The sequence below is a fragment of the Chenopodium album genome, chromosome 8 (genome assembly GCF_948465745.1).
Source record: "Chenopodium album chromosome 8, dcCheAlbu1.1, whole genome shotgun sequence".
In the NCBI taxonomy this organism is placed as follows: domain Eukaryota; kingdom Viridiplantae; phylum Streptophyta; class Magnoliopsida; order Caryophyllales; family Amaranthaceae; genus Chenopodium; species Chenopodium album.
This window is the reverse complement of record NC_137841.1, coordinates 74,695,829-74,706,947: the sequence shown is the minus strand read 5'-3', so window position 1 is coordinate 74,706,947 and position 11,119 is coordinate 74,695,829. Positions and strand designations below refer to the sequence as shown.

The 11,119-nt window shown below is 37.5% G+C and overlaps 1 protein-coding gene across 2 annotated transcripts; it reads left to right on the top strand.

The window, feature by feature from the left end:
* Window positions 1-895: 895 nt before the first annotated feature.
* Window positions 896-3,951, top strand: LOC145642402 (protein yippee-like). 2 transcript variants are annotated; one of them, XM_081693578.1, is made up of 6 exons: window positions 896-1,036; window positions 1,279-1,420; window positions 2,824-2,867; window positions 3,223-3,331; window positions 3,431-3,486; window positions 3,573-3,951. In XM_081693578.1, the coding sequence occupies exons 2-6, from the start codon at window positions 1,325-1,327 to the stop codon at window positions 3,655-3,657; spliced, it is 390 nt and encodes a 129-aa protein (XP_081549704.1). In that variant the 5' UTR covers window positions 896-1,036; window positions 1,279-1,324; the 3' UTR covers window positions 3,658-3,951. The 2 variants fall into 2 exon arrangements, with proteins under 2 accessions (XP_081549704.1, XP_081549703.1); XM_081693577.1 differs by having other exon boundaries at window positions 907-1,036; window positions 1,251-1,420.
* The last annotated feature ends 7,168 nt before the right edge of the window (window positions 3,952-11,119 follow it).

The following is an 11,119-nucleotide window of genomic DNA, read 5'->3' as shown; positions in this document are numbered from 1 at the left end:
ATTTCCTTACTGAATCTAAAAAAGTCAAAATTCTATTCAATATTAAAGGCTATCATTCACGTTTTACACGGAATGGGCCAATCACTTACGTATCAGGGTTGGAAGTTGAGGATATGAACAATTGGACACAATATGATCCTTTGAAGAAAAAGGACTGTTTAACCTATTTTTGAAATTGGGCTTTTAAACACTTTAACATTGGGTTATCTTCAAAGTTTGGACTTTACCATTATATTGGAATAACAGGCAAAAGGCCTTGCAACTTTTATGAATGTCAATCTTTGAAGAGGGAATTTTCTATTAGATGAAACTTATTAATCAAGTGTCAACTCTTGTAATTTAACCAAACAATATTATCATGGCATCCGGGACTTTGTCAACTCATTCATAATTTTTTGAAAGAGAAAATGACCTAGTGTAGATTATTGATGTAATATAGTCTTAATTATTTTATAACTTTTTATAACTTTTGTACACTTGTTCTAATCTTTGTTATTGCTTCATTAAACATATCTTCAAATATGTCACATGTACATCTTTTGTTGTCAATATACACCCAAATACATTTCTTGCTACCTTGTTCTTGTTCAAAGTCCTTCCTTTTTAAATAATGCTCGAAATTCTAGTGCTACACGATACAACTTCATGAATTGTCTTATAAGCCTAAGAGGTCATAGTCGCATGTAAAAGCATAATTTCAAAGTTACCCTCTAACACACACCAGCACATCAATGAATCTCTACCTTTGATCACCTAATAAATAATTTTACATCGAGATTAAAATTACCTCAAATATAATTCCCACCGCCCCACAAAAAAAACGACACCAAAAAGAAAAAACTTTGCATTATTATAGCACTTTTTTACTTCACGAAAAGAGAGTGAAAAATATAATGGGGTCATCCCAAAAAAAGAAAATTCATAAAAATAAATAAAAAAGGAAAGATTGTGATTGTTATAAACTCAGAATATTTGTGGATCTCTTCTTCACATTTCTTCTTGGTATTGGTATTGTTGCAACTTCACTGGGTAACAGGTAAAATATTTCAACCGTTCTCTTCTTTTTCTCTTTTGCACGTTTCATTTAATCAGGCATCTTTACTTTATTCAAACCTTACATTTGATCAAATTCTTTGCGTATACTTCTGGAATCAATCAACTTTCCCAAGCCATCATCATCTTAATCTTTTTTAATTTTTTATGATTAACCCCTTTAAATTGTTTTTGTTCTATTTAATTCTTTTTATCAGGAAATTGATTTTCTGTGATTTTGTAAAGTTATTTCTGGGTTCTGAAAATTGGATAAAATTGAGTTTGTTGAGAAATGGGGAGGCTGTTTGTGGTCAATTTGGAAGGGAAGATCTACAGTTGCAAGCACTGTAGGACCCATCTTGCTCTCAGCGAAGATATCGTTTCCAAGGTCTAATTCCTTCTTTTTATATATATATAAATATTTTTAAATAAATTTTTGATAAAAAAAATATATCTTATGATTTTGTGTTGATTTTTGGAATTGGGTTATCTTTAATTTGCATGATCATAATCATACATGGGTTATTCATGATTTGGGTTGTGTTTATTTTGATGGTTGACTTAATAAGATTTATGTGTCAGGTTATTGCAGAATTAAATTAGACATTTACTAGATTTTATCTGGGTTACTTTTTTTAGTTTGATGGTACAATTTGACAGTAATGATTCTATTTATATGCAGTTTTTGCTGTTACTTATTTTTAATTGGACTAATTTAGTCTTTTGAAGTTGTTGATCAATGACATATGTTACATTGCTAGTTCTTTTTATCTATTGCAAATAAAGATTTACCCTTTTGGATTCTGGAATGATTAACAGTGTTTCATTGAATCATAAAGTATATTGGGTTGTTAGGAGTATTGCAATTGGAAAATGTTGGATTTTTGGTTTCCAGAAGTTGTTTAGGAGCTTTGTTGTGCTCCTATATTTGTCATTTTGAATTAGTTGTGTTCTTGCTGCTCTGTGTAGCTGTGTGTAGATGGCTTCTGCTATATATCATCATGGTGGGTATCTTTAGATGTTTCTAGGATTGGAACGGACCAATACAATTAATGCTATTGAGAAATGTAATTTGGAGCTGTTGCTTCCTTGACTGAGCAGGCTTAAACAAACTGCAGTATAATAATGTAAACCATCTAGCTGTTGTATGGAGAGTGGCTTGATTAGACTAGCTTAGTTTTGTATGCTGGTTTGCAGCATGAGTCGATGAGTTGATCTAAGGATGTGAAGTGTTGTTAGAAAGAATGGGATGTTATTTTGTTTGTTTGGCACACTGGTAGGACTACTGCATTGAATTTTGGTTAACCACGGAGCAATCTTGTGGCGATGCAGGGTTATTTGATTAACTTATTAGAATTTAGAAGTACACTCTAAATTCATGCGAAGAGGAAAAGTAATTTCTATATAGAATATGACTATTGTCACACCATTTGGAATGAGTATTGCTGCTAGCTATGTTTTGATAGCGAATGGTTGTGGTATATTGTTCATGTCTCTATAAACAAAGTCATTGGTGCATGTGCACTACGAAGTCTAGACTTGTGATAGATGCTTTTGAAGTATGTTCATATTGTGGGATGAAAATGGGATAGGAATCCAAGATGATGTTGAATTTTGAATTCCAGAGATGTGTGTGTCATAAAAATGTTTTTGCTCTTGGTTAAAATTTCCTGTTGTTGCCTTTCCACTCTATCCTGATTTTGAACTAGTTAAAAATTACTGTATGTTGGAAGGGGAAATTTTGATTTAGTCCACTATCTGACTGCAGTTTTACATGTGTTGTTGATCCAGTCTTTCCACTGCAAGCATGGGAAAGCTTATCTCTTCAACAAGGTGTAAGTTTCCTGAACTATTTGAATTTGTTTCTTTATAAAGAAACAGATATGCTGTATGGTCTCTGATCTCTAAATCATAGATGAGATTATGACTCTACAATCTATTTATGGAGGTCTTCAGGCCTGGCTTCATTGCCATATACAACTTGGAACATCCGTTATAATATGATATGCAAGATATGTAATGTACCTTATATTACCAATTGAAAGATGTAAAAATGGCTGATCATAGGACAATGAATCATCATGGACATATGTCTATGATAGTATTATGGGGATATGTCTTTTTATGCTTCCTAGAACACATGAATATCACTTTAGATTCTCAGAAAAATACCTCAAATACGTTTGACAGTGTTAACGTCACCCTTGGAGAGAAAGAAGATAGAATGATGATGACTGGTATGCATTCCGTGGCTGATATTTTCTGTGTTGGATGTGGATCAATCGTGGGTTGGAAATATGTAAGCTTTGCAGGCTGAAATCCTATCAAACATAAATTCTCATGTATGATTGGGCAAATTGTTTGCCGTTAGTTACTGTTGTGGGATGTCTTCTTTCAGGAGACTGCCCATGAAAAGAGCCAGAAGTACAAAGAAGGAAAATCTGTCCTTGAGCGGTCAGTAAGGAAAACTAACCAGATCATTCCTATCGTTAATGACCTTGAAAATTTATGACTTGTTACGGGTCTCTTTGGTTGAACAGGTATAAGGTGTTTGGTCCTGATGGTAGCAACTATTGGGTCACTCATGAGGCTCATATTGGTGGAAGTGACGCGGATGATGTTTGATGGCATGAAACAAAGATCATGGTTGATTGCCTCTTATTCTCCAATTGTACATAATTTAACCCCAATCCTTTCAATTGAACTTATGGTTTCCCAAATTGTTTGATTATCAACTCGGCTTCGCCACATTGACATAAATGGGAACCCTCCATTGTTTCTGAATTCCTGTATCATGTATTCTGTTCAAACTGTCCTTGTAAATCATCTTAATGTTAAGCAATTTACTTTGTGTCAAACATTTTTTGTCCTTGTTATTTAGTATTTCGATTTCTAGTTATAAAATTTGCATTTCTTTGATTTATTTTCTTTAATTAAAGAAATATCAAAAGTGTAGTTTCAATTAAGTTCTTTGACTTTCTCTTTTTAAGTAAAACCCTTGCTCTTGTTGTTCCTATTCAAAATGATAGGGAGTACTTCAATAGTCAAGATTTGCACAAGTAATTGGAGATATCCTCTTTGTTTTATGGTCGCTTTTTTTTGGTGGGTTACTTTTTAATGCCTCACATTTGTTCAGCTCCAATCAGTTCAGTTCAGCTCTTAATTTTCCTCTCTCATAAAATATTCATTTCAGCTCAATTCAGTTCAGTTCAGTTCAGTTCAGCTCCAATCAGTTCAGTTCAGTTCAGCTCAGCTCAGTTCAGTAAATGTGAACAGGCCCTAAGGCGGAACAAAACGTGGCAAGACTATTTTCCAATATCATCATTATGCAAAATATGCCCTAAAGCTAAAGGAGCCTTTTTTTAAATTATTCCTTGAAACATGATTTAAGGATGTGTTTAGTTCACTACAAAGCTGAAGTGAACAGGTCCAAAGTACGAATTTGGAATCATCCGAACCCATAGCCTAGCTCTCGGTAATAGGATGTAATAATAATTTTCTTTCCATTTATTTGTGACAATTATTCAAGTGTCTTTTAATTTATTTCCAAGAACGGCTCACATACCTTTCTATAGTAATGTCACATGCGTTGTGGCCATTGTGGGAGCACTCGGTAGCTATCATATAAAGATCCACTATACTTTGGTCCCAATAGATTTACAAATTAGATAGCTTTTAAAAATTAAAGCTATTAATGTAATAAATATTACAAAATTGCTGTTTTTATTACTTTGATTGTACTGTATTATTAGCAGCATGCTAGATTGCTAGGAGACTCTGTCTTTTTTTTTTTTTTTTTTTTTTTTTTTTACATAGTAGTAGTAATTAGAAAGTAAATCAATTCATTTCTCACTAGTCAGTAGTCAATTGATTTTTTTTTTTCTTTTAATTAAAAACTATATTACATGTTTAGCTTACACTTGTTAATCGAGTCTCATAATTTATAAATACAAAACATGTTAAATTAGAATGGTTCACTTTCGGAGTGATTTTTAGCTATTTGCTTCGTAAGAATTAGCAAGTAAGAAAATTAAGAATTTCCAATATGCTTAATCGTACAATTCTGTATGGTTAAAATCTTCAAAATGCTTGCTTAGAATTCTCTAATCCCTTGCCCATAAACATCTTATGAATTTGAAGAGTACATAAAATATTCTCGAATAGTATTCATAATTTCATACCTTGATCGATAGTAACCTAACATCTCTTGTTGTATCGTGACAACATATCTTTGCATTATTAAATTGATGGCCTACTCTTATCTATTGCTATCATACACCTCTTTATGAAGCATTTCCTAATGTGTCTAGTTCACAACTTCACAAGTTTAAGTGAACAAAAATATAAACACTTGGCAAGTTGCTTACTTAAATTTAAGGACATTACTCTAAAACTTGGATAAAGGAGGAGGGTTACGGTAGGCCAGTGACAACCAGTATAAAACTTCGTCACATCCCATGACATGAGCCAAACAGATATTTTCGTGGGGGCGTTCCCTACTCAGCGACGCGCTGCACTTCCTAGACCCGGGTGTAGTGATAAGTATGCAAGGGTTGCTAGGTCGTCGCCCAGAAGCGACGCGCCACATTGCCCGAGTGTGGTGTCAAATGAGCAAGGGCGTGCCATTGGGGCGTTCCCTACTGAGCGACGCGCTGCACTTCCCAGACCCGGGTGCAGTGATAAGTATGTAAGGGTTGCTAGGTCGTCGCCCAGAAGCGACGCGCCATATTGCCCAATTGTGGTGTCAAATAATCAAGGGCTTGGAGTTGGGATCAGGAGGGAGCGTGGGAGAAAAGAATTTAGTTTGCGGATTGGTTCTTGGAATGTGGGGTCTCTTACGGGAAAATCAGCAGAATTGGTAGAAGTAATGAAAAGACGACGCGTGAACATCATGTGCCTCCAAGAGACAAGATGGACAGGAGAAGGAGCTCGAGGCTTGGTTTTGGGGTATAAGGTATGGTATGTTGGGCAAGAAACGAGCCACAGAACAAGGAATGGTGGAGCTAGGAACGGAGTTGGTGTGGTTCTCGATGAGAGGTTGGCAAAAGAGGTGATCGAGGTCTATCGGAAGAACGATAGGTTGATAAGGCTGAAGTTGCTATGTGGCAAGGAGATTGTGAATGTTATCAGTGCTTATGCTCCCCAAGTGGGTTTAGATGCAGAAGAGAAACGACAATTTTGGGAGGACCTAGACGAGGTGGTGCAGGGTGTCCACCACTCAGAGAAGTTATATATTGGAGGGGATCTAAATGGGCACGTTGGGGCGAGCCGAGATGGCTATGAGAGTGTCCATGGAGGCTTTGGGTATGGGCAGAGGGACGCCGGTGGTGAAGCTATTATGGATTTTGCCCAATCATATGATTTAATTTTGGCTAATACTTGGTTTAAGAAGAGGGATTCACACTTGATAACTTTTCGGAATGGAGCAAATGCAACTCAAATAGACTTCCTGCTCACAAGGAGCATAGATAGACAAAGTTGCATAAACTGTAAGGTTATCCCAGGGGAGAGTGTGGTCACCCAACACCGGCTATTGGTAATGACTATTCGTCTGAAAGAGAAGGCGAAGAAAAAAGTTAGACAAGAAGAACCAAGGATAAGATGGTGGACCCTAAGGGATGCAAAAGCTAAGGTTTTTACAGAAAAGGTAATTGAAGAAGCGGATTGGGATGGAGAGGTGGATCCGGACATGACTTGGGTACGAATGAAGAACTGTTTCCTAAGAGTGGCCAAAGAGGTCTTAGGGGAAGTAAGGGGAAGAACTTCGGTACAGAGAGATACTTCGTGGTGGAATGAAGAGGTGAAAGCAGTAATTAAGCAAAAAAGGGAATGCTATCAAGCCTTAGGAAAATGTAGGAGTGATGAAACCTTTGCAGCGTATAAGGAGGCTAAGAGTAAGGCAAAGGCAGCTGTTCGCCAAGCAAAAGAAAAGGCATATCAGGAGGTTTATGAAAAGCTTGATTCCAAGGAGGGAGAAAGGATCATTTATAAGATGGCAAAGAGAAGACAAGAGGCAAGGAAGGATATTGGCATGGTGAAGTGTGTCAAAGATAAGAACCAAATGGTCCTAGTGCAAGAGGAGGGCATCAAGGACAGGTGGAAGGGGTACTTCGATGAATTATTTAATGGAAGTAATGGAGTTGTGATAGGAGATACCTCTATGAGTGATGAAGAAATCAACATGGAGTATGTGCGAAGGATTAGGAGAGTAGAGGTGGAGATTGCACTGAGGAAGATGAAACCTAAGAAGGCGGTTGGCCCTGATGGGGTACCGATAGAGGTGTGGAGGTGTTTGGGTAAGATTGGTATTGATTGGTGATTGGTTAACAAACCTTTTCAACAAGATATGGACGGCTACAAGGATCCCACAAGATTGGAGGAAGAGCACCTTGGTCCCGGTTTATAAAAACAAAGGAGACGCTCAAGATTGTTCTAACTATCGAGGAATTAAGCTTATGAGCCATACTATGAAGTTGTGGGAAAGGGTGATTGAACAAAGGTTGAGGGCATGCACAAGCATTTCAGATAACCAATTTGGTTTTATGCCTGGGAGATCTACTATGGAGGCAATCCATTTGATAAGACAAATGATGGAGTTTTATAGGGTAAAGAAGAAAGATCTTCATATGGTCTTTATTGATTTAGAGAAGGCATATGACAAGGTGCCAAGAGAGATACTTTGGTGGGCAATGTTGAAGAAAGGTATCCCACGAAGGTATGTAGACCTAGTTAAGGATATGTATCGGGATGTGTCAACAAATGTGAGGACATGCGGAGGGTTGACAAAAGATTTCCCTATTACAATCGGATTGCATCAAGGGTCTGCATTAAGCCCTTTTCTTTTTGCAACGGTTCTAGATGAATTAACTAGACCAATTCAAGATGAGGTTCCATGGTGTATGCTGTTCGCAGATGATATCGTTTTGGTGGATGAGACTAAGGATGGGGTTAAAGCCAAGTTGGAGCAATGGAGGCAAAGGTTGGAATCTAGAGGGTTTAAGCTAAGTCGGAGTAAGACTGAATATTTGGTATGTCGTTTTGGCACTCAGAGGGGGACAAGCAATGAAGTGGTGAGTTTGGATGGAAAGGATTTGACCATGAGTGAATGTTTTAAGTACCTAGGGTCGATCATCCAGAAGAATGGTGACATTGATCAAGACGTGACCCACAGGATTAAGTCAGGGTGGCTTAAATGGAGAGCGGCCACGGGAGTGTTATGCGACCGCAGCATTCCCTTAAAGTTGAAGGGAAAATTCTACAGGACTGCCATAAGACCAGTGTTGCTCTATGGTACAGAATGTTGGGCTTCTAAGAAAGAGCATATTAAAAAGATGGAGGTTACGGAAATGCGCATGTTAAGGTGGATGTGTGGAAACACTTTAAGAGATAGAATCAGAAATGAGGTTATTCGCAAGAAAGTAGGTGTGGCGGGCATTGTAGATAAATTAAGGGAAAATCGTCTACGTTGGTTTGGACATGTAAGACGGAGACCCGAGGGTGCACCGGTGCGAAGAGTGGAAGAGTGGGACCATGGAGGGATTAAACGAGGAAGAGGGAGACCAAAGATGACTTGGTTGGAAGGAGTGAGGAAGGATATGAAGTGCATGGATTTACGTGAGGATGAAGTTTTGGATCGTAAGGGATGGAGGAGAAAGATTTATGTTGATGACTACACGGAATAATCAAATTTGGTTCATGTTAGCCGACCCCACTTTTGGGATTAAGGCTTTGATTGATTGATTGATTGACTCTAAACCAAACATTTTGAATGTTTGAGATTAGTTGACTTACAAGGCTATATAGTTGGGCGAATCATTTGCTTTCATATGCAATTTCTTTAACCTATTCTAATTAATTAGCAATATTTAATTAATAAAATGGCTATCATCTCAAGTGGATTTGGTAGTTGAGCTATGTAACGTGGGTTATCTATTGAGTAGTTGTTGACAAGCCCTATAAATTTGATGTGATATGATAAGAATTATACTCATAATGTGTCCATTATTTGTCCATTAGCACATCAACTTTGTTGATAAAGCACTTTTGACAAGGAATGGCACATAAATTCAAGATAGATTGAGGATTAATTATTTATTGTTCATGGTCATGTATATGTTAAGTTAGTCCATAATCTATTCTAGCAGCTTCATAATCGAGTATTCAAAAGAGAGTCGAGTTATTAAGAATTTTAGTTTTTCTAACCTAATTATATGTTTACCTTTCTTGTGAAATGGGTTGCGGTGTATACAAATAGAGAAAATATATGATTTAAATTTGAAGCCTAGAAACACTCGGATTTGCAAATGTATTTTAGAGCATTAGTTTTACTACATACGCATGTGATTGATGTATTCAAGAATTCATTAATTGTGTCATTGATGAGAGTGAGAGATAGCTCAAATGGTCGAGCTTCTTTTTCGATTTTAGGAGAACTTGGGTTCAAATTCTAACCCCCGCCCTTGTGGCTAGAGTTGTCAAAAGTTGACCCGACCCGAAATACCGACTCAAAGCCGATTATTAACCGATCAATCTGAACCCGAAAAAATGGTGACCCAAATCTGACCTGAAACCAACCCTAGATCCGAGTATGTGAGACCCGAACCCGAATATGAATTGACCTGGAGATGACCCGACCCGAATGTAACCCATAAATTATTGACCTGAGCTGAACCCGACTTGAACCGAAATAGACCCAAACCCGTTTTAACCCTTCAAAACCCGAATTTAACCCAACTTGTTACTAACCTGACATGAATTCAACTCGACCGGTTCCTAACCCGACCCGAATTTAACCCAACCTGTTACAAACCCGACCTGAAATCAACCCGACTTGTTATTGACCTGACCCAAATTCAACCCGACTTGTTATTTTGAACCGACCCGACCAGACCCGAATTTTACCAGACCTCTTACTAACCCGACCCAAAAACTCAACCTGATCTGTTACTAACCCGACTCGAAATCAACATGACTTGTTATTGACCCGACCTAAATTCAACCCAAATTGCTCCTGACCCGATTTCAAATCACCTTAAATGCAATTTAGACCACCTTATTATTGTTGATCAAAGAATTTTGTCTTGGGAGGCCAAGTCGGTTCAGGCCAGCAAAAGAAAGGAGCATCATTCTCAAATTTAAGAGTTAAATATAGTATATATTTGTTGTATGGTCAAAGGAGATTATTATCTTCCTAAATTATAGACTATACTTCCCTAGTATATTGTCATATATATTATAGTCAAAGGAAATAATTAGCTTGATAAAAATGATAATTATCTATTTATAGTTAGTTAAACTCGAATAAGACCTGACTTGGAAATGACCCCACCCGATTGTAACCTACAAATTATTGACTTGAACATAACCCGACTTGACTCCGAGAATAAGCCAACTTGGAAATGACCCAACCTGATTATAACCCGCAAATTATTGACTAGAACCGAACCCGACTTGAACTCGAGAATGACCCGACTTTAAAATGACCCGCCCTGATTATAACCCACAAATTATTAACTTGAACCAAACCCGACTCAAACCCGAGAATGACCCGACCTGCTGATTCTAACCCGCAAATTGTTGACTTGAGCCGAACCCGAGAATTACCCTAATTCGTTTTAACCCGTGAAAACCCGAATTAAACCCGACCTATTGTTCAATCGACCCCATGTAACCCGACTTGTTATTAACCCGACCTAAACCCGACACAAACCCGATAAGAAGTATGACTCGACGTGACACGACTCAAGCATGACCCAACCCAAACTCGACCTGCATTAGTTATGGAATTTATCCGAATTGAGCTGGTTCGAGTTGACTCGATTCAGTCTTACCAACCCAAACCTGACCCGTTTGCCTGAATTGACAGTTCTACCCGAAACCTCCAAAGTTTCTCAAAAGTGTGGATATTAGCCTTCAATTTATGAATTTTTTGACTTTTTTTTCACCCGGAAATAAAAATTGCCGAAAAATTTACCATGGACCCTAATACCCTTCGGGATTCCAATTAGGTGGGTGGAACCATCCAATTTGCCTTTAAACGACCAATTTACCGGTTTACAACTTGCACCGATATCATTAACTCAAGCTT